The 23,213-nt window shown below is 38.5% G+C and overlaps 1 protein-coding gene and 1 long non-coding RNA gene across 3 annotated transcripts; one reads left to right on the top strand and one right to left on the bottom strand.

Moving 5' to 3' along the window:
- Positions 1-63: 63 nt before the first annotated feature.
- Positions 64-15,186, top strand: LOC122651777. Of its 2 annotated transcripts, XM_043845307.1 has the most exons (6): positions 64-320; positions 1,045-2,161; positions 2,294-3,301; positions 3,398-3,517; positions 3,600-3,642; positions 15,095-15,186. In XM_043845307.1, the coding sequence occupies exons 2-4, from the start codon at positions 1,097-1,099 to the stop codon at positions 3,434-3,436; spliced, it is 2,112 nt and encodes a 703-aa protein (XP_043701242.1). In that variant the 5' UTR covers positions 64-320; positions 1,045-1,096; the 3' UTR covers positions 3,437-3,517; positions 3,600-3,642; positions 15,095-15,186. The 2 variants fall into 2 exon arrangements, with proteins under 2 accessions (XP_043701242.1, XP_043701243.1); XM_043845308.1 differs by lacking the exon at positions 15,095-15,186 and having other exon boundaries at positions 65-320; positions 1,045-2,156; positions 2,292-3,301; positions 3,600-3,884.
- On the bottom strand, positions 6,862-23,139 carry LOC122651778. Its single transcript, XR_006331511.1, has 4 exons — positions 23,129-23,139; positions 16,265-16,276; positions 12,959-12,965; positions 6,862-6,989 (listed from the first exon to the last, which is right to left on the bottom strand). It is a non-coding gene; the product is annotated as an uncharacterized LOC122651778 (long non-coding RNA).
- Between the last annotated feature and the right edge of the window lie 74 nt (positions 23,140-23,213).

Here is a 23,213-nt window from a genome sequence, read left to right as displayed (position 1 = left end):
AATCAGAATAATAATGTCTCCCCACCGCTCCACGTGATCACCCAAACACGTTAAACTATGAATAAGATATTCAGATTTTCCTTTTTTTTCAGTTGAAGGAAATTTAAGGAAAAAGCTGATTTGCAGGTACGAGAATTTAGCGATTTCCATTAACAGCGGGCGACTCAAAAGCACAGTGGAAGAAAGCAAAAAACTTACGAAGGAGTTTTTCCCCTCACTTTGCTTCGTTCTGATGCCACCGGAGCTTTCTCTCCCTTTCTTTGCTTTTCTGTGATGCATATGCAGCTCTGCTTCTATTAGAGTTCGTCGATTCGTTATAGGTATTCCTCTCAATCTATATCTATATTTGGATTGCATTTGAATTTGGTCTCATTAAGCATAATTACGAGATTTATCGGTAATTCTGTACGAAAATTCTGATCTTGCTTACTCTAAATTCAGTACAACCGCAGTAATCTAGATCGTTATTGAAGTGTTTCTGGTCGCTTGTTCTTTCTTCTTGAAAAGAGGTTTTACAGGTAGTGAGAAGGGAATAAGCTTTTTCTTATTTGATTAGTTAAGATAGGCTTTGGATAAAATTAGTTTGCTTGCACAGTAGTTTACTAATACAAATGATTTTTTTTCTTCTTTTCCTAATTCGTCCCCCCTCCCTCCCCCTCCCAAAAAGGAAAATGAGTATTAGCTATCGTTGATCTTAGTTTTCAGTCATTGTCAATCAGATATTCAGTTAATTAACTAGTATTTTTGTTTGATTAGATGTTTCTTTTCTTGTTTATTTAACCTTCAGGGGACAATTGGAGCTTCATTTGGTTCTTGAAATCTTCCATTATATTGTTTATACCATGAAGGGCAATTGGCTGACAGTCTTAGGTTCTTTTGTTCGGAAATTCTAGTTTCGTAGAGGATGAAGAACGCAAATTTTTTTTTTTAAAAAATTGCAACAGAAAACTGTTTTGAGTTGTGCTATGGTTTCTTTCATGTTTTTGCCAATTGCCTTTTGTTGTTTATGAACTCTGTTTCGTTGGTTTGGATTTTGAATTGAAGGGGTGAGTATCTCTATTGAATACTCCAGATTTTTGGCAAGCTGAAGAATTTGATGGAAGAAAAGCAATTGGACTTCAATGCACCACTTTTATCTGTGAGGCGCTTCTCATCTTTCTCATCTACTTCAGCTTCTTCAGAGCGAAATGACAGTGAGAGGATCGAGAATTCCTGGCCCACGATATCTTCTCTTCCATATTACAAACCAGATATAAAATCTGGCCCCATTAAAAATGCTGGTTCTATTCCTTTTCTGTGGGAGCAGACTCCAGGAAGACCCAAGGATGGAGGAGGTCCCCGAGCACAACCTCTCAAACGGCCTCCACTTGCACCGAAGCTTCCACCTGGGAGAGTTTTGGATGTTAGACAACAGCCTACGAACAGTGAATCTAACGATAAAAATGCTGTTAGTCCCAAAAATGTTGTTAGTTCCAAAACCAGTAATGCTTTTCTTAGTAGTCATAGGGCTTCATCTTTGAGTGATAATGTAACTGAACTGGACAGTTCCAAAGAGATTGTGAAGAAAGGACAGGATGCTGAGACAGAGGAGGATGAGGATGAGACATTCACAGATGCACTTGACACACTGTCCCGTACTGAGTCATTCTTCTTAAACTGTAGCATAAGTGGTGTTAGTGGACTGGATGGCCCAGACATCAAGCCATCGGGAACCTTCTCAACAGATCCACAAACTCGGGATTTCATGATGGGTCGCTTCTTGCCTGCAGCCAAGGCAGTGGCTGCAGACACACCCCAGTACGCTTCAAGAAAACAACCTCTGGCACGAGAACATTCAAGACAGGTGACAAAAGTGGTTAATGGAGAAAGACGGAATCCAATCAACCAATATAGACCTAACCTCTTGCCACAATATACCCATGATGTAGTGGAAGAAGAAAGTGAAGATGAAGAAGATGGTGATGAGTATGATGACACGGGGAATTTATCAGCAAAAGCATGTGGACTACTTCCTCGGTTTTGCTTAAAGAATTCTGTGTTCCTGTTAAATCCAGTCCCAGGGATGAAAATTAGAGCCAGGGCACCCATGTCTTCTGTGGGTAATGTTAGAACACGGGCTAAGACTGCATATGCTGGAACTTGCACTAATAAAGATGATGAGGTAATCGTAGATCTCTCTCTTCCCCCCACCCCCCCCCCCCAAAAAAAAAAAAAAAAAAATAAAAAAAATAAAAAAAATTTGTACTTGTCCTACTACAAACATCTTTATTTGATTGTTCCTTTCATTTTACAGCACACGTGGGATGCTTTCTGTAAGCACAAATTTGTGAGGGAACTTAAACCACCTGGGCTACTTGAGGATGAGAGTAAGATGACAAGTGAATCCAACCAACTAACTGACTGGAGTGACTCTCAAACACCAGAAGGATCATCTCCCTACAGGCTTTCTGCAGGTGTTGGCATATCACCTTATCGGAATGAAGCACCTCAGTCTCCTTTCCATGAAGGATCGGGGTTTCTTGGAATTCCTAAAGAAGTAAAAAATTACAAAGCTTCTCGTTTTGATTCATCTAAGACAGGTCGTAACAACTTTCGGGAAACATTATCTCGTCATAGCAGTAAACCAGGTTCAGGCCCATTGAGCCCAATGGTAGAGAAAACTCTGTATGTAGACTCTGTGCAAATGGTGGAAACACCGAATTCAAATTCAAGTTCTTCAGATATGAGAGGTTTTATTGATATCACAGACAAGGATTCAGAAGTTCTGGCAGAAAGTAAGGGGGTGGATGAAACGCTTTCTGTTGAATCCTGTCTTAGAATTGTCGAAGACCTGAAGATTTCAAAGGAAATAGGAATCTTCCAACCAAAGATTCAGGAGGTTGATTCTGATTTTCCCTCCTCCTCTGACAGATCAACTCCTCGATGGAATGTGGACAGAGTAGAGAGCTTCAGACAGGACGGAGGTCTTGATCAGGAATCTAGACCTTTAGTTTTTTCAGAAATTCCTGATGATAGGAAACTGAATTTTAATGACCCACAACCTCTAGATTCAGTTGATCAGGGGAATTTTTATGCCATCTCTTTACCATCTCCCCTTCCTCCACCTTTGCCAAAATCGCCTTCTGAGTCTTGGCTTGGTCGTACCTTATCCATTTCCTCAAGGAATCCATCTTTACGGTCATACCAAGTTACCCAATCCCACCTCAAGAAGCAGGGCTCCAAGATATCCTCTGATAGTCCCAAGTGGGAGACAATTGTCAAAACTTCTAATGTTCACCTTGAACATTCACGTTTCTCACAGGTACATTTATTATTTTTGTCTTCGTAGTTATATGTATGATAATAGGAATACTGGTGACTAACTTAAGTGACACTAAAATTATTCTTCTTTTGTCAGGAACTAATAATACCTGCATCCCGGCAATCAGAAAGTTAGAAGTAAAAGCATCCTACTTGATGTCCTTCGGCTTACTCATTTGCTTTCATATTCCAAATTGAGATTTTATGAGTTCAAGGTGATTCTTCCCCACCCCCCTCACCATTTCAATTGTTTCTTTAAGATCGCTCATTTCCTAATCTTATTCACTATATGACAGGGCACTCAAACATTTGTAATTCCTTTTTATGATCAGAAGTACAGATGTAAGTTTGTTTATTCCCTTCTTGTATGTGCAGATGGTCAATAGTGACACTGAACCAGATTTTATTTTTTGTAAATTTTGTCAATGTTGTCAATTCATCAAACTTCAAGATTGTTGCTGGTTTCGGCTCTCATTTTGTGATTGAGCTGTAAAATGAATCAACAGCATTTATGTAACAGAATAGTATGCTGCCACCTTGGCAATGTACATAATGGTGCTATGCATGCCTCAGTCTTTGGATAATTTCATTTGCTTTCTTTCCTTCCCTTCCCTCCCTCCCTCCTGTAGCCGAATTTCCTCTTTTCCTCAGGAAAGATTATTTTTCTCTGCTTCTTTTGGTCCAATCTATCAGAGATTGTATGGAAAGTGTAGCTGGTTCTTTTGTACCCTTGGGTAACTGGCCATCTGTTGGTAGTTCGTCTGTTCGTGTATGATGCCAATATTATAGCAGAAAATCCAATAAATCCAAGTGTAATGCTTGTTGTATCGACTAAAGAGTTAGAATTTGAAGTTTCAGAAAGAGCTTTTGTTATTTTTCTAGTAGTGAGGGAATCTGTATTCAAAAGTTTCAGGTGCATGAACCTCTAAAAAAAGTATAAAAAATTTGTTTATTTTCTTAGAATCTTAGGCTCTCTTTGGTTGGATTCCTATTTCAATTTTAGATTGATTTCTTAAAATAAGTCAGCAAATAGTTTTTTGGTCAAGAAATTAAAATTGTTTGGTTGCATAAATCGAAAATATTTCAAGAGTAAAAAACCCATTTGGTAGTTCAATTTTGAGAATAGATTCTCTCTATTTATGATAATAATAATAATAATAATAATGATGATGATAATAAGAACAATAATAAAAATAAGTGTACCAGTGCATGAGGTTCCCGATACTGCAGGGTCTGGGTGCTGCAAATGTACTACACTCACTTCGTGGAGAGGCTGTTTCCATGTTTTGAACAAACAACTTGATGGTTGCAATAGCACAACTTAACCGTTGCACCAAGGCTCGCCCACTAATAATAAGGAATGATAATATTGATGATAATAATAATAATAATAATAATAATATAAGGCTATGAAATATAATCCAAAGGCAATGTTTCGTCCATACATAGCCAAAATGATATATACATATATGTGGGAAATGGCTGGGCACACTGCTGGTATACTGCAAGCTAGCGCCGCTGCCCCTCCTGTCTGATGCCCCGTCCCACTGCTCCTCCTGTATATAAATATATATGAAATCAATTGGAATAGAAATTATGGGGAGCTATTCAAGAATTCTATTCAATTGATTTCAATTTCTTTGAAATTGGGTGCCTAAATCATATCAAACAGCCCCTGAAATGGAAATAGAAATTCAACCAAAGAGAGCCTTGGAAGCAGGCCTAGTTTTCTTACACTTCCTGAAACCATTTTTACTATGGTACGGTTGCCTGGTGTCTAGGTATCGAAAGATGTATGGAAAATTGATTTCTAAAATTCTCTGCAGAAGGATTTGACTATGTAAAGGTATTAGAAGCAAATAAATTCTGTACACGTATTGGTGCAGGAGCAGTTCGTTGAACTGGGCTGAACCTGTTTGAATGATTGGGTTTTGGGTCTAGTAGGATAATTAGAGATTTATTTTATATATTAATATAATATGTAATCTTTAATTTATTTACTTTGTTTTATTTTTGCAGGAAGTCGGATACGTAGGAGTGATAGTTTCCTAGTCTAATATTACTTTTATTTCTGTTTTAGAATTTTTGGAGTCTTTTCTTGTTTATATGATGCTTGAATCTATCAAGGATTTCAGATTTGAAAAACGAAAATTTGAGTTTGAGATTGTCTCACGGTTGTGTGTGTTGTGCGAGGCCGGTGGCCTTCTTCTTCTTCTTCCCTATGTTTCAGAACCTCCTATCGTAGGTTTGTTCTTCAGCCCCCCTTTCATTCTTCTTAGACCTTCCTCCCCTCCCATTCTTATTCTTCTTTATTCCTCTTCCTATCCTCCCTCTCTCTTCTTTATTGTACCCTGTCTTTTCCTTGACCCTGTTACTGTCGAACCAACTGAACTGTAAGAGATTCGATCTCTCTAATGAGCTGTCCATTGAGTCCGAGAATTGGGCAAAGGAAGCCCTTCTCTATAGGCAACCTAAACTGTGGGGATCTTCCTCCCGAATCATTTTCTGCAGGGGTTTTAACCCACAATCAGATCTGAACTTTTTCTCCAACTGCAAGGTACAGTTTGCAGCCAGAAATAGTATTTTAATACTTGAGAATGGAATATATTGTTGAGTGATTCTCAAGGATTGGTAGTGAGATCTGTCACCTAAAATTTCAGATCGATCCATGGTTGCATGACTGGTTTGTTCACCTGAAACCAGCCCCGTTCTCCATCTTCTTTTTCTCTTGTTGGATGTTGAAGACAACCTCTCGTTTTTTCCCCTTTTCGATATATGTATTCCTTTTCTGGTTTTCCTAAACTGCCCCTCCCTTTCTTATTTCTAGTCTATCTTTATTTTATTTTTATTCCTAGTTTGCCCTATCTTTAATTCTTAATACTCAAACATTGTTTCCGAACCCCAGGATTACACCAATTTGGTATCAGAGCAAACCTGAACATGGATTCCTTTGTGCTCAAGTCTAGAGTCTGCTTGCCCGACAGAAAACTTGCTATTTTATTCATTGATGAAGGGCAAAGCGACAATTTTGTCTCATGGTCTGTGGTGGAGATGTTATAAAACACCAATGAGATCATCATTGAGTTTGAGGATGATCTCTTAGTCGAATTCTCCATTTCTCAGCATTGAAGTGTTTGGTGTTTCTCAGTGCATTATTAAATTGGGTCGAGAGTGGTTGGAAGAGCAAAGAGACATCATTGATTGCAACAGGTATTGTGGGTGAGGCAACAACAGGTTTTCATATTGAGTTTGTTATCCCAGTTGATATCCAAAGGCTGCAAGAGAACAAGAGAAGATGAGAATGAGAGGTAGAAGAAGAAGAAGAAGAAGAAGAAGAAGAAGAAGAAGAAAAGAAGAAGAGAAGTTGGCGGTAATGAGTTGTGGGAGAGAATAGATTTCTCTCCTCTGTATTGATTCACTTAGCCTCATAAGGGAAATTACATATATTTCCCCCATGCTAACATAAGATAGCCAAGGGAGGTAAAAACATGAAAAAGTAAAATCACAATACAACATAATAACACAGTACCCAAAGCACCCTTATTACATGAACTCTAAGCCTCCCTACATATTTCAAAACACAAATGCAACATAGAAGCTTCATATCTTGGATTTTGTTCGGATTGCAGACAAGGAGCAGCAAGCCCCCATTAGAGTGTTTTTATGTCTATCATTCTACAAAACTCACTCTAAACAATGGGGGAATTGATGTAGGAGCACTTCCTTAGATTGGGCCAAACTTGTTTGAGTACCTCTATCGAGAATTGGCCCCGGATTGGGATTTGGGTCTAGTGGGATAATTAGAGATTTATTTTCTATATTAGGTTAAATGTAATATTTAATTTATTTATTTTGTTTTATTTTGGTAGGAAGTTGGGTACGTAGAGGTTGTAGTTTTCGAGTCTAATATTACTTCTATTTTTGTTTTAGAATTGTAGGAATCTTTTCTTACTTATATGTTTCTTGTATCTACCAAAGATTTCAGATTTGAAGAATGACATAAGTTTGAGATTTTCTCACAGTTGTGAGTGTGGTGTGAGGCTGGTGGCCTTCTTCTTCTTCCCTATGTTTCAAAACCCTATTTGGGTTAGCTATGGGCCCACCCAATTGTACAATAGCCAAAAGTAGGAAGAAAATGACAATTTTGTAAATATATTGAAGTTACAAAAGAAGGTGGCAAATGGTAATTGTTAAGTTGTATACATGTCCACAAAGGTATTATTTGTCCCCTGCAGTATTCTGTTAGTGATCACGGTAGGGGGTTCTCCCTATCATGATGTAGTCTTAGTTTCCTTTATCTTTTATGCTTTTCAAGTTTCAGTGTTATTTTATAATTACCTTTTCTCTTACACAATGTATTGTCTTAGTAGTAGTCCTACTAAGATTCTATTTGATTTTCTGTTATAAATACAAGTAAGAGTGCCTTTGATAGATAGACTGAATCTATCGTGGGTTCAGCAAATCCTCTCTCTTCCGCTTGCAGTTACTGATTCCAGGTTATTGGTTTGTTTTATGGTATCAGAGTTGTAACTAGTACTTGCATTCCCTTGATATTAGTTTTGAGAGTTGTGCTAGGGTTTTCAAGCTATGAAGAAGAAGAAGAAAAAAAAAAATCTGAAAATCCTAGTTGCTGAAACATTAAAAAAATAAGTAGTAGGGTTTCTTACAAGTTGTTGCTGGTTTGCTCTCATTGATGTGCTTGAGTTGATATTATTACCAGAATGAAGTTCTCTGTGTTCATTGGCGTCTGACTGTAGTGTATGTTCAAGTCTGGTGCTGCTTTTAATATATACACACACACACACACACACACTCACACTCCAGCTTGGGGGGGAGTGTTTAGTTGTATGCATGTCCGTAAGGGTATCGTTGATTTGTCCCCTGCGGTATTCTGTTAGTGATCATGGTAGGGCGTTGTCCTATTGTGATGTAGTCTTCGTTTCCTTATTTTCTTTTTTGTCTTTAAATTTCCTTGTTAGTTTATAATTACTTTTAGTGTTGCACAATGTATTGTCTTAGTAGGAATCCTACTAAGACTGTTTGATTCTCTGTTATAAATACAACTAAGAGTGCCCATGGTAGATAGACTGAATCTATCGTGGGTTCAACAAATCTTCTCTCTTCCACTTGCAGGTATTGGTTCCAGGTTCTGGGTTTGTCACAGTAATAAAACTGAATATTAAAGGCTTGAGGTATAAAAGTAGAGGGACAGATGAGAAATTAAGAATTAGAGATGGAGAGCAAACTATGAATAAAAATAAAATAAAAAATAGACTAGAAATGAGAAATAAGGGAGGGGCAGTTTAAGGAAGCAAGAAAATGAGTAATTATATCGAAGACGGGGAGAAGACGGGAGGTTGTCTTCACCTTCCTACAAAGGAGAAAGAAGATGGAGAACAGGGCTGGTTTCAGGTGAACAACTCAGTCATGCAACCATGGATCGAACTGAAATTTTAGGTGAGAGATCCGTAATAACATTTCTTTGAGAATCACTCAACAACAGATTACAAAACTCAAGTATTAAAATATTATTTCTGGCTGCAACTGAACCTTGCGGTTGGAGAAAAGGTTAAGATCTTGTTGTGGGTATTGCAGATTCAGGAGGAAGATCCCTACGGCTTGGGTCGCCTATAGAAGGGCTTTCTTTTTCCCCAAATCTCAGACTCAATGGACAGCTCATTAGAGAGTTTGATCGAGTCTCTTACAGTTCAGTTGGTACAACAGTAACAGGGTAAAGGTTAGAACAGGGTACAATAAAAAAGAGAGAGGGAGGATAGGAAGAGGAATAAAGGAGAATAAGATTGGGAGGGAAGAAGGTCTAAGAAGAATGAAAGGGGGACGGGGCTGAAGAACACTCCTACGATAGGAGGTTCTGAAACACAGGGAAGAAGAAGAAGAGGAGAAGAAAAATGCCACCGGTCTCACAACACACTCACAACCATGAGATAGTCTCAAACTCAAATTTTCATTCTTCAAATCTGAAATCTTTGGTAGATACAAGCAGCATATAAATAAGTGAGGACTCCTACAATTATAAAACAGAAATAGAAGTAATATTAGACTAGGAATCTACCACTCCAACATATCCAACTTCCTACCAAAATAAATCAAAATAAATAAAATAAAATTATATTTTATCCTAATATAGAAAATAAATCTCTAATTATCCTACTAGACCCAAATCCCAATATGGGCGCGAATCTCGGTCGGGGCCCTCAAACAGGTTCGGCCCGGTCCAAGGAAGTGCTCTTGCATCATGTGTAGTATGAACAAAAAAATATAGCAGCATTAAAGAAGTAGTTTGTGATTGAAATTAACAAGGAACACGTGAGGAGCACAAACTTTCAATTATATAACATTAATATTAGGTTACTTTACATGGTTGATTTAAAGATCAGAGTTTAGCAGTGTAGCTTGACTATCAGAACACTTTCTTCTATGAAAGAAAAACAGGGCTCTGACCTGCCATCTGTCCAAAATGAGAAAAGGGGGAACAAAAAGCAAAGGGCTAAACATGATTAGAAGAATTATGTGGGTAGAAATAGATATGCTATGTGGTAGTCAATCATGTTGGATTACATCGTTTTGTGTTTGAGACCTCTTGGCACCACTTCTGGCCTTGCAAATTGTGTGTAACGAATGCTGAAATCTGCATTACATGTGCCTGGGTATGTTTTTTTTGTGCGAAAGGGGACTACAGAAGCCCCCAAAGGGGTAAAAGAAAGAAAAATGCAAATGCACACTAACCTCAAACAGGGGAGGCGGGCGGCTGGAGAAAGGAGGGAGAAAGACCTCAGGATACAACAATATGCCTGTTCCTTGGGGTGTCATTACAAGAAGTAGAACTAGCAGAGAGCTTGGCTTTAATGTCGAAGGAAATGGATTCCCAAATCTGATGAAGAGGCCGAGAGTTGGAGGTCCATTTTCTGATATTACGCTCCATCCAAATATGATTGATGATAGCACAAAAGGCCAACTTTCCAACTATGTCACAAATAGAGGAGCCAGCAAAAGTCATGTCCACCCAAATCCACTCCCTTGAGAAAGGGAGAATTCTCCTCCTACGGGGCCAGCATTTAGCAAGGATGCCTTTCCAAATGGACACAGAGAGGGGGTAGGCAAAGACAAGGTGGTTCAAATCTTCCACAACATTCCAGCAAAGGCAGCACAACGGAGAGACCGGGATCTGGCGGAGGTGAAGGACTGCATTGGGAGGCAGTTTGTGAAGATATGCCAAACAGTAAAGCTATGGCCAGGGATGTGGAGCTTGAACCAGAAGAGCTTTCTCCAAGGGGGCAAAGTACCTCTAGGTCTAATAAGGTTCCAGGCATCCTTAGAACTAAATAAGCCCGAGCTGGAAGGGGCCCAAGTAACACAATCACCCCTCCTTGAGGGTCTTCCAAGAATGGAAGGCAAAGCATCCCAAACTTCATTGAGCACTGGGTGGAGTGTGGGGGAGGGTCCCAATCATCATTGGTGATAATGTCCGTGACCAAAGATTGTTTGTTTAGAGCACAACTATAAATAGCTCTTGAACTAACAAAGTGGAGAAGAATTCCCCTTGGGTGCCAGTGATCCAACTAGAGAGTTGTAGAGGTACCATCACCAATCTTAGAGCAGATAGCTCCAAGGGCAGTAGGTCTAAGAGCAAGAATCTTGCGCTAAACCCAGGAGGCATCTGAAGAGGAGGAGATAGTCCAAATATAATCGGAGTGGAGTAGCCCAGAATAGATCCAATTGAGATGCTATGTATGTTATGTTTGGGTATAACATACATACCTAGTAATGCCAAGTTGAGATGCTAACACTTCTAAAGTCCCTAGTAATGCCAAGTTTCGGGAACACGGCCTATATCACATAATTTAATTTATTAAAATAAATGGTTATAAGCTAGATAAGAAATGTTGACAAATTATTCTTTATGTTATTACTGTTCCCCTCTTTTGATTTTATTGAAGCAAGGGGAAGTGGAATCTAAGGTCTTAGACTATACAGAATCACACTAGGTAGTTTATCAGATCATGTATCTCAAAAATGTTGTTCTCATCGCCTCATCTCCTCATCGGTAAGTGCAGTAGCCAATAGGTCAATCGATAAAATTTTGGTCGAGTCCTGTTTGAATAAATTTTCCCATGCAGTATGGAGAAGTGAAGTTTGACTCTTCTCTTTCTTAATGAGTATTTTTTTTTCTTGGTCAGCAATAAATACTGGAGTAGATTTAGGGGCGGGGGTGATTGGCAGAGACCTAAGTAGTAAGGAGAACAGGTGCGACCTCACAAATCTTTTTGCATTAGGGTGTGGTTCCTTAGGATGTCAATGACCTTTTCTCAGAGTTGGTATTTTGCTCTGTTTTGGAGTGGCAAACACTTTTTGAGATGTGTGTTTGTGCTGTAATTTGGAGCCCCAGGGAGGAGAGACTTCCACATTGCTTCCACTCTATTCAGGTTTATAGGTTGAGTCACCATCAGGGTCACACATTTAGCTTCTTATGGGTATTTACATGGACATATATCAAAATTTCTGCAAAATTTTTTTTATTCCTATGTCTATCCTTCTTTTGGCTGGGAGGGTTGGGGGGGGGGGGATACTAGTCAAGAGGAAAGCAAATATCCCCTAGTTGTGAAACCGGTAGTATTGCCAACATTTTGAAAATATAGAAAAAGGAAAAACATTTTGCTGCTGCTCTTCTATTATAAATCTTTTTTTTTTCAATTTTACTGAAATTTTTGGTAAACTCGGTCATTTCTCATCATGCAAATCTTGCATTTTGTTGGTGGGTAATGGGGGATTTTCCAGTGTTATCTACTTTCTAATGCCCTTTAAATTTCAACCTGGTGAGAGTATCTCCTGTGAGAGTACGAGTCTAGAAGTGAGATTACTAGATTATGATTTCAATGTAATTACTCTCTCATAGTGCAAGTTGTTTTTCCCCTATTGGTATGGCCTTTAAGCTAACTTTATGGTGAAGGATCTAATATTTCATACAACAAAGTTTGCATTATTAATCACTAGAAAAAGGTGTTATGGAGTCCTAACCATTTTACTTTTTATTTCAATTTTTAAAGTATTGGAATAGGCATGTTGGACCTGGCATATAAGACCATTACATGACTTGATCTGCCATATTTTACTTTATTTTTATTTTTATGAAAAGGGTCATGTTTGGACTTGTCAGCATTGAATGGATTCTCCTATGCAACAGTCAACCAATCCAACAATTTTCATAGTGTAAAAGACAGATTCCTTGTGTTCACCTCACTTATGGAAGGAAATACGTGACTGTCTATGACTGTTGACGTTCTTCTGAATTGTCTTATGCATAATTCAGTAGTTAAGCTTTTGAGTCTTCTCTTTGTCTCCACTTTCCAATTTAATATTTCCTTACAGCTGCTAACCTTCATCACCCATATGGATTCCCTTTTTTTAGTTGTAACTAGTAATCTGCTAATCATTAAGCCTCATTTTCTTCATTCAGTCTGTTCCCTACACCTCTCTTCCATCTTTGAACAAGTATTTTATTTGCTGAATTTTGTAACTGGAATTAGGCTTGTATTTGGTTGATAAATTTTCTGAATCAATCAGCAGATTAACTTGTAACCTTAAGTTCTCAAAACCCTAGGTGTGTCCTCTGTCAACGGGCTACGCATCTGATGTGGACAGGGGCACTAAATAGGTGGAAAAAATATACATTGCTAATACATTGGAACAGCACATTGAATGGGATAATCATATCCCTATCTGTTTTGTTTATTTTGAAAGTTGAATTGTTGCATCTCATTTACCTTGTCCATCAATAGCCCTATAAGCAAACATGACTAATAAAGATGAAACCGAAAACTCTACGAAGGCAAGTGATCAGATCATCCATCATTCCACATATAAGGATGGGGTAGCCTTACTCTGATTGAAGTTGAGATTTGAATACTGTTTTCTTTATCTTCCACTATTAAAATTATTACTAAATTTTAAATTGGCAGATCCTAGAGCTAACTAGATTCACAACTCTAGAAATATTAAGCTGCAGAATGACCAACTTAACACTGATAACAATACTTAAGCCCTGGCTGAACACTTTACCTGAGCTTTTAATAGGGTATGGAGTCGACCCCATTTAGTTGGGATAAGGGCCATAAGGCTGGTTTGTTGTTGTTCTAATAGGTTATGGAAGCTCTATACCCAGACCAGTTTGAAAGGTTGCAGTCATGATATGGAATAGTGTATCCACTTGCCAGTGTAGCTTTTCTATGTGCTATGGGACCTTCTTTGGTATATGTCTCTTTTCTAATAGTAAGACACTATGACCTTTTTTTTTCCCCAAAGGTTAAGAAAACACACTTTACATCTGGTTTAGATAAATTTTTTGTCTAGAAGATGCCAATGGTAAATCTGTGGGGTGCATACCAGAGACTTGACTCCAAAACCTGTCTTGACTTGAGGACTAACTGCTAAAAAAATATGCCTTTCAGGAAAAAACTTTAAGAAAAAGAGATGAGTTTTAGAATTGTGAGGTAGTTTTTTAAGGCAAGAATTTACTAACTTCAGTAAGTTTTTTAGTGCATAGGAAAGGAATTTATTTATAAAATATGATTTTCTTTCTTTTTCGTTGAGGGGGGTAAAAAAGGCATGAAACAAGAGTTGGAATGTATGTTTGTGTGAGCATGTGCACACATGCACGCATAACACCCCCCCCAAGGTATGTCTTTGTGCATATGCATGTGTTTTGGAAGCTGTCTTTGTAGACACCGGTTTGTTTGCTATTAATCTTCCATGTTTAGTTAACTTCAACAGAGTGAGGAATAATCTTCAGAATTTTACTTTTTCAGTAAATTATCTGCAAAATTTCCTTGAAGCATCAATAAGTGCGACCTTGTTGACCTTTTTGGAATGCAATAATTTCAGCTTGTGTTTGGCCTTCTTCTGAGATGTTTCACTTAGGAAAGCTTTATGAATTTACCTTTGGCACATGAAACTAAGATTATGTTAGATGATGAAATTATGTAGTGGATGAAGCTACTTGCTAGTCTTCTGTTACTGTTGAGTTACATTTATCCCTCGTGAAAATGTTGTCAAGACTTTATATATATCTTACTGTTACAACATTGTAACCTGAGAAAGGTGTCTATATATTCTTACTTTGAGGACAGTGATGATCAATGTTTTAACCCTCTCTTAAGGATTTCAACCACTTCTGTATTCACGTGGCTTTCATAATTCTTCAGGCCATGTTTTGTGATGTTTTCACCCACAACGCATTTTCTAGGTGCAAAATCTGTTGCAGTTACTCCTATAACTTTGTGAAAGTGCATGATCTTTACATATGAATTTACAAGGGTCAGTCTTTCATTGCGGCAATGATTTGCAGTGTTATACCATTTTCTATGAAGAAAATTTTCTGTACTCATTCCATTTTGTACGAAGATCAACCTTGACCAATTATCCTCAGGTGATCATCTCAATGAAGCAATTTCTGATCGGCTTGCAACCTATAAATGTCCCATGCCAGTGTTTGCAACATGATTTTTCATTGTTGAACATGTAAAGCTTCAACTTCATTCTACCTGGCCTATTTCTGTACTTGAATATGGATATGGGGTATTTCACCATGTGCTTTTGATTTGCAACTGATTTGGCATTAGGTGACCCACGAACCTGGAAGTTCTTAATTTCACTCCATAGATAAGATTTTGTGAAGATTTTTATTTGTTCTCTAATGTCTGGTTCAATTTATACTGCCTGTACAAATGAAATATATAGTCCACTCACTACTTTTCCTTTGCCCTCTTTTCTCCAGCAGATAAGTTCAATCTGCATGGCCTATTTCTGAACCCAAGGCATGTGATGATCTTCTGCACATAAAACTTTATTGACTATTTTGGGTATTGTTGTTGGAAAATGATTTGAAAAGAGCATGCATGTCATGATTGTATCAAGCAATCAAATATTGGATTGAAATTCAACTGGCACCCAGATATATACTAGATGAAGGGAAAAACTAATGGGATTGAGCCCCTCTCCAGGGAGTGCCTAAGGGGGGCATCCAGCCATTGGGCTGTGCTGCACACATCTTGATGGCTGACTGGGCGTGGGCTGGAATATGTGCAGCACAGCCCAGCCCTTAGATGTGCATGGGAAGAGGTTCTCTGGTCGGGGAACAGGTAGGATGAGAGGCGAAGGGTATTTTGTGAATTATGTTGAATTGAACGAGTTTTAATGCTTCTTGGTCAATTGATGAATTCAGACCACTACGGTCCATATTTAGTTGGCAGACCAGAAAAACTTGACAGCATCACGGGAGTTTTGTGCACTGTGTCTGATCCCAACTTACACAATGGGCTGGACTTTATACCTTCACCTAGATTTTCTAAGGTTTAGACTTAAGAAGAGATGTGGGAGTTTCACTAATTTTTTTTAGCCTAAGCCACCTACCAAAGGTAAAGCTACCACCCACATTGAGTAATTGATTATTTTTTTTGGTAAGAAGAGTAATTGATTAACTTAATTACCCATTTTGAACTCAAAAGTGTTCCTGATCTGAGGATCTAGCTGAAAAATTAGTTCTGTTTCCTTCATTATTTTATAAGATTTCATGTTTATTGGTCCACGTTAAGTCAGTTTCTATCATCTACTTCATCAGGGCCAAGGTGTGTCAACCGAGGCCACGACTGAAGCTAAGCTGATAAGGGTCCGAGAAGCTATAATTAAGGCTATGGTCCCCTTTGTCGACTGTCAAGTGTCAACCTGTTAAACCATGTTTCTACTTAATAATTTATTTTCTATAGATTTTTAAATGAATTTTTTTTTTTTTGGTAAAGAATTTTAAATGAAGATGAGCTTAGTAGCTCAATACTGTTTAAGAATTTTTTTTAAAAAATACTAGTATTAACCATTTTTTTTTTAATTTTTATGAAGATTCTAGACGTTGGTCATCCATTTCTTTGTCCACATTGATAAAGTTCTTGGACACAGTTTTTCTCCACTCAGAATTTGGGTCACCCATCATCTTAAGAGTTCAGAAACCCTATAAGGTTTTAGTATTTTTTAAAACCACCCTTGTGATGCACTCTCCCGCCCATCTTACATCTGTGGTGAAGAAAACTTGGTCCAAAATTTTTACTCCCAAGTAAAAAGAATTTCCCCCCCTCCTCGTCAAGGCAATGGCTATTTCCTCTGTTGTTTATGTTAGTTCCATAGCAAGGTATGATTTGCATTAACTTTCTATACATTGAAGTGGAATCTTTAAACTTGAACTAGCAGAAATAGATTCTTGGATGGCTGTTTCATAATTGAAGATTTTATTTTCTCATAAACAGCTTGAAGTTTCTTAGGTTGACTCAGTTGTGTTGTGTAGCATCTTCATTTGAGCTACGTGAGATATGTGGCCATTCCAATAAATAGATCATAGCTAAGGTCTCCTTACAAGTATTGGCCACATGTCCAACCTCATGTTTCATACATTCTGATCATGTGATTAGATTAGGTGTGACCCTTATTTCGTGGATGCAATTGGGACCATCAGTATAAAATTGGAAAAGCATTGTGCGTTAACAATCAATGCTTGGGCCAAGCCATGTTCAAATTTTAAACTTGAAACTTGAGAGAATCCTGTGGTAGTGTTTTGCTTTTGCATTTGGGGTCGGTCGGGTGTGAAGGTTCCATCCAGGCTTTGAATCTTCAATGAGCTGGGCTGGGGCTCATTTTGATTAAAATAATTCCCCAACCCAGGCCCGGCCCACTTGCCGTTCCTGGGCAAGTAACTGTATTCTCCCCGCTATAGTTTTCATGTGTCAACTTTCAATCCATTAGAGTACTTTGCCAATCGAACTGTCCGAAAAGATCAACCATTTTGACCGAAATCAGAAAAATTGATAAAATTCAATCCTTTTATAACCTTTTTTGTATATGAAAAATCGAGACTGGACCGAAATCAGAAAAACCGCTAAATTCACTCATTTTTACTTTTTTTAATGTATGTAAAACAAGACCGGACCAATAATAAACCCATAAGGGAACGTTAAAAGAAATCAATAACGAACCAAAACCGATTGGACAAATAGCTATCATATTCAGTTTGGCTTTGTATTCTGAATACTTTTTTGACCCGTTTTTTAATCTGACCCGGTATATAATAATAAAAAAACCAACCAAAAACCAGACCGAACCAATTGTTTGACACCCTTAAGATTATGGTGGGACATGTTGGAGTGGTCGCAAAATTTAACACATAGCTTATCTAGAAGATGCCTCATCTATCCAAATAAAAATCAGAATGGTCAAGCAGAATCATCATCAATATGTGAAAATTTTCAACCACTTGTGGTGGAGGAAACTTTTAAGAGAAAACCAAAAATTCTAACAACCAGGAATGTGAAGAATTTTAGACAGGAGATGTTGCAAGACGACATGGAAGCAGGTAAGTTTACTCCTTCCACTTTCCTTCAACGTCGATGTCCATGAACGTACCTTCTTTTTACCTTGAGGAGAAGAAAAGTACAACCGTTATCCTCATGATGTAGAAGTCTAGAAGGTTTCCTTAAATCTAATGCTATCAAAGCGGACTCTATGATCTAGAAACTTTCCTCTGGTCTCCCTGTTGTCAAGTTTGAACTTATTTAGGATTTTCTTTCTCTTTCTTCCTCCAATCCTTGTAGAAATTAGAGTTTTCTGTGGAAACAGTTAGTCTTTGTTGCTTTTTTTTTATACTTTTCAACCCCATTTTCTCCTTACAATCTGGTTTTTATTTTCTCTCACCAATATGATGTGATCATCAACAATGGAGTTGGCTCCTTCAACTGCAAGAATAGTGTTGACAAGAGATATGGTTCTAGTGCTTTTTATTTGGTAGAAAAACATTTTATTGATCATAGTCAACATGTAAAACTCATGGAAAGAGAAGAACATCACCATAATTCATGGATTGAAATTGGGTCAAATCGTCGTAACCGATAGAGCCCTCCAAGCTAGGGAGACAGCCACGCTATTAATCTCCCTCGGAACAAAGTTAAAATTACAAGCAATAAAGTATGAAGATAAAAATTGAAAGTCTTCAGTTTGCACTGTGACTGATGCTGCCAGATTATCAATTCTTGTCATCAATTTGTAAACAGATTTGCAGTTACCAACATGATAAGGCAGCAGTTGATAACCCATACGTGGATAGGCATTATGGGAAACACGTGGTGCAACATTAAGCTCATCTTGACAGTTAAAAAAACTGTCATCTTCTCCATCGCTAACTGTCGGAGTTGAACATCGATCATCTGAATTGGCAGAACAAGACCATAACAACAGTGAATTTTCCAATTGTCTCTGTGTTGAACTAAATCTACACAAAAAGGAATAAAATCCTAATGTAAGTCCCGTAGAGCACTCTCCCAATTCCAAATAGCCACGATCCGATCGATGAGAAGTGCTGGCATCATAAAATTATACACAATGATAAAGCAAATGGTCCGAGGAAAGGAGCAGTGGATGAGGTTTGAAGTGGCCATGGTTTGGCCATGAAGATGAAGCCATAATCATGCAATCTTATTCATGCAAACATAATCAAGCCATAATCATGCCATCTTATTCATGCAAACATAATCAATGATTGCAAAAGTGCAAGAAAATGATGAATTTCAAATTTGTAGAGAACACGTACAATGACGGACAGAGAACACGCACAAAAGCGAACAGGAAAAGTATAGGTAAGGGTTAGAATGTTAGATTGCCAAAGGAAGAAGGGAGGCCTGGAATTGAAAGAAGGGAGAGAGACATCCCAACTCCCAACCTTGCCGGCGAACCTTTTCATGTAAATTTTTTTGCTACGGTAATATGAATATATTTTCTAAAGGAGAAAGTTTTCCTCCACCGAACGTTCTACCGCACCATCCTAGGGTTCACAAACCCCTTTAAGGTTTTAGTATGTTTCCCAAAACACTCTCTTAATACCCTCCGTGCATCTAAACCTATACTGTGATTGAAGGAAAACTTGGCCTTTTTCTAAAAGGGGAAAAAAAAATGGGAAAGTTTTCATACACGGCTGTGTAAACCGTGTATGTGAGAGGGTCTCTCATAAAGAGTTGAAAAGTCATAAATCCCCATCCATTAATCAATGTCTTGAAACTCCCACCCTCTCACATACACGGTTTACACGACCGTGTATGAAAACTTTTCCCCCCAAAAAAAAAGACCACACCCCCTCTCCCTTTTTTTTTTTGGGTGGTTGGCTCTTGTTCATTCACATACAAATCTAGTGGTGGGATCCTTACAAGCACCAGGAAATTTCTCTTTCACATGAATGCATTTCTTGAAAATTACTTGACTATGAGTTTTTGATTGTTCTTTTTTTTGGTGAGCAGTCTTCGGCTGTTCACATATAGGCCATTTCTCCCCTTCAAATTATTTTGGTGGATGAAAAATCATCTTCCTTAGATTTCCTCAATTTGAAGTCAACTGCTGTGAAAGGGCTTTGTCATGGTTGCAATGATTCTCTCTCATGAGTCTCATGAGTAGCTTCGTCACGTGCAACACAAGTAGATCCATGTGTTTAGAAGATTCAATTCGACTCCTCTACTTCCACTTGCTCCTAGTGCCGTATGCGCCCTGCACACAAGTAAGGCAGAATGTACCGCCTTACCTCTGCCCGAGCGCCTTGCCCAATCGAGGGTAAGGCGATACTTTCCACCACGCTTGTGTGTAGAGACGCACAACAGTACTGGGCAGGCGGAAGTAGAGGAGTCGGATCCTTAGAAGATCCAACATCCATCTCACAATTTAACACTAGATGAGTCACCCTATGAATACCGTGGAATGAAAAAAAAAAAAAAAAAAAAAACCTTTCAAGAATTACATTTATTTATCAATGATATTTACATAAATATCCTTGGATATCTTTTTTCAATATGAACACCTTTCTATAGTATGAGTATCAAAGAGTACATAAAGGGAATATATAGTCAAAAATCCAAATTCAATTCATATCAATTAATTTGGATAATTCATATGGATAATTAGATACTAGATATAAAATCCATGTATGTCTATGCACGTCTATAATACTCTGTTATTATTGTGTATTCTAAGATAACTCCTGATTTTTAAGGCTTTGCTTTGCCATGTATGTGGCAAACTCTGGTAAGACTCAAACTTGATATGTGAAAGGAACCTAAGATCTATCTATCCACAAAATTTGGTGTCCATCTCATCTACCACATGACAGTGGTTGACATTTAAAGTAGCCATGTAACTTACATATTATAAGGACCAAACACCTTAAAATAATATAATCATTATAAAATTTGACTAGCAATATGAGTCTAAGATTCTTTTCACATGGTCCCACCAATCGACTCTGTATTTTCCACATGGCAAGGGAAATGTGTCTTTGTGGAGGTACACAACTACACACATAACCACCAATAGTTTTATTTATTTGTTTCCCTTTCACAAAACAAATATAATTGCAATATTATACGATACATCGAATCAAGGAATTTTTATCCTCTCAAGTGCGGTGAATTGTGCAGTGCATTGAATAGTGCATCTCACTTGTACATTGAATTTTTATCTTCCCAAATGCAATGACCACTGTCTGATGCGCACTGTACACTGCATGGCACTTGAGAGGATGAAAATCCTCAAACAAGATGAGTGGTGACTCAACATGGCTGCCAAAAAAGACAGAAAAAAGAAGTTTAGATTTGTAGCCAATTTGGGGGTAACAATTGAATGGCCCATATTAATCAGAAACTATTGAACTGTGTATCTTTTGATTTGGATGGTTGGCGTGTCTTAGTTTTAGGTAGAATAGAGATAAAATCCAAACCAAATAATAGCAAAAGAGGCGGCCTATCTATCATTCCAATGGGCCAAATTGCTGATGATCATGCCATCATGCCATGCCCACTCTTTATGGTTCAGAAGATTTCTTGGACTTAAATACCTCAGAATCAGATCCATCCACTCATCTTACTACTACTTGCTACACACAACCCAATATTTATGAATCAGCACCGACCCAAGACAGCAAAGCTTAATGCTACACGTGTCTTCTCAAAGTTTATTGTGGTTTTAGGTTTACATGAGATCAACAACAACTTGCCTCATTATTTTTTATTTTTGATTTTGGTGGAGGGAAACTTTATTGAAAACGATAAGGAGAGCCAATGACATCTTGATTACATAAATCCAAAAGTCATGGATTGGAAGGATCTTTATCACCTCCAGTTGGATGTCCGGTCCAGTTCCCCAGTTCCTCTAATAAAAGGAGGCTGAAATGACCTCTCTACCCATGCCCAAACACTCTGCCTGGGTGGGGTCTACCATCCCCCTATTAGAGGAACTGAGGAATTGGACCGGTCAGCAAACTGGAGGAGATAATTTTCCTGGATTGAAAAATGGCAAAACTATCCTGCTTGCCCAGGATAAAACCTTCAGAGCTAGGGAATCGGCTACCCGGTTCCATTCCCTAGAAACATGAGAAAAGCTAATGGCGCCAAAACTGGCCGCTAGAAACTGAACAGGAGCTTAATTATTTAGAAAGTAAGAACCTCACTCTCAAAGTCTCTTCCCGTCTCTGCATGACTAGGACTTGGGTTTCCTCCAGCCGGGTCCAGCCCAGCAAAAATAGGGGTGGTTTGGTCATTTCACAACCCCCCTTAAATGACCAAAACCTCCCTGTTTTGCTGTGCTGGACCCTCCAGCTCCGGACACAGCTGGAGGCCAGAGAGCCAAATTGGCGTGGTTCATAGTAATCATCAGATCTGAGAATTGAAGGATCCAGTCCAACTAAAACAGGGGGTGTGATCATTTCAAGGGGCGGCCCCCTGCCCGCCTGTGAAATAACCCAAACACCCTGAGCTGGAGGATCCAACCTAACCAAAAGAGGGGTGTTTGGGTCATTTCACAGGTGGGCCCCTATGAAATGATCCCACACCCCCTGTTTTGGCTCGGCTGGATCCTCCAGCTAGCTCCCGGTCACGGCTAATACACACACACACTCTCAAGTCTCAAGTCTATATATAACTTGGTTGCTAAGACTTGTTATATATTATTGCAGTCTTCGTTGTATTTAGTACACAATAATCATGTCGAGAACACAGAGACACAGCACCAAGTTGCCGGAAATGAAGAAGACTTCACCACCGGAATTCTCTAATTCCAGTGCTGTAAACTTGTGGAGAATTACAGATTCCGTTGCCCGTTTTGGTATGAATTCTTTCTTTTCTAGCTTCTTCTTTTTTTCTTTCCCTTGTCCCCTGTCCGGGAGTTGGGCTTTCCGTGTGGCTGCAGGACCAGACCAATTAGAGATGGCCAGTCCTCCGGTAACCCAGATTCAATTCAAACGGGGTTGGGAGAGGGTTGGGGTTTTAATTTAATTAATTTAATTAATGGTGCAGGTGAGAATGCGAGAAGAAGATTGGAATCGATGACCCAGAAACTAAGGGATATGGAGAAGCAGATGGAAGCATTTGAAGCCGATATACGTAAAGTGCATGCCTCTTCCATGCACGATTTGTCTTATTAAAATGATCGATCGATGGATCTGTCCATTGCGATTGAAATTCCCACTTGCGAGTGGATAATCAAGTAATTAAGTCTGTTAAACGATCATCAGTGATAAATTTATGATTATCAATTTTTTAGGGGTGGACCCCACCTCGGCAGTATGTTCGGGCAGGGGAAAGGGTAGTCCATATTGCACCCCCTCTTTCTTAGGAGGACTGGAAACTGGACCGGGCAGGAAACTCGAGGGGATAAAGAATTCAGGAGGAGTAAGAGGGGTAAGGGGGATAAGATTACTGCCATGAAATTTGGCATGTTCTGCTCCATTTGAACTATGATGAACCATAAAGAGAAACTTCTTTTGGCATGAAGTTGCAAAGGATGTTTTTCAATTTATTTCTATTAGAATTTTCCTACACCTGTAATAT

Source organism: Telopea speciosissima, chromosome 2, assembly GCF_018873765.1.
Source record: "Telopea speciosissima isolate NSW1024214 ecotype Mountain lineage chromosome 2, Tspe_v1, whole genome shotgun sequence".
Lineage (NCBI taxonomy): Eukaryota > Viridiplantae > Streptophyta > Magnoliopsida > Proteales > Proteaceae > Telopea > Telopea speciosissima.
Note: the sequence above shows the minus strand (reverse complement) of the source record. Positions and strands in the feature narration are given on the sequence as shown.

Bases quoted from the DNA above. Each gene is read 5' to 3' on its own strand.
- LOC122651777 (XM_043845307.1), top strand. From the start codon at position 1,097: ATGGAAGAAAAGCAATTGGACTTCAATGCACCACTTTTATCTGTGAGG. The intron at 2,162-2,293 runs GTAATCGTAGAT...TTCATTTTACAG, and splicing joins GCACTAATAAAGATGATGAG to CACACGTGGGATGCTTTCTG. The intron at 3,302-3,397 runs GTACATTTATTA...TTCTTTTGTCAG, and splicing joins AACATTCACGTTTCTCACAG to GAACTAATAATACCTGCATC.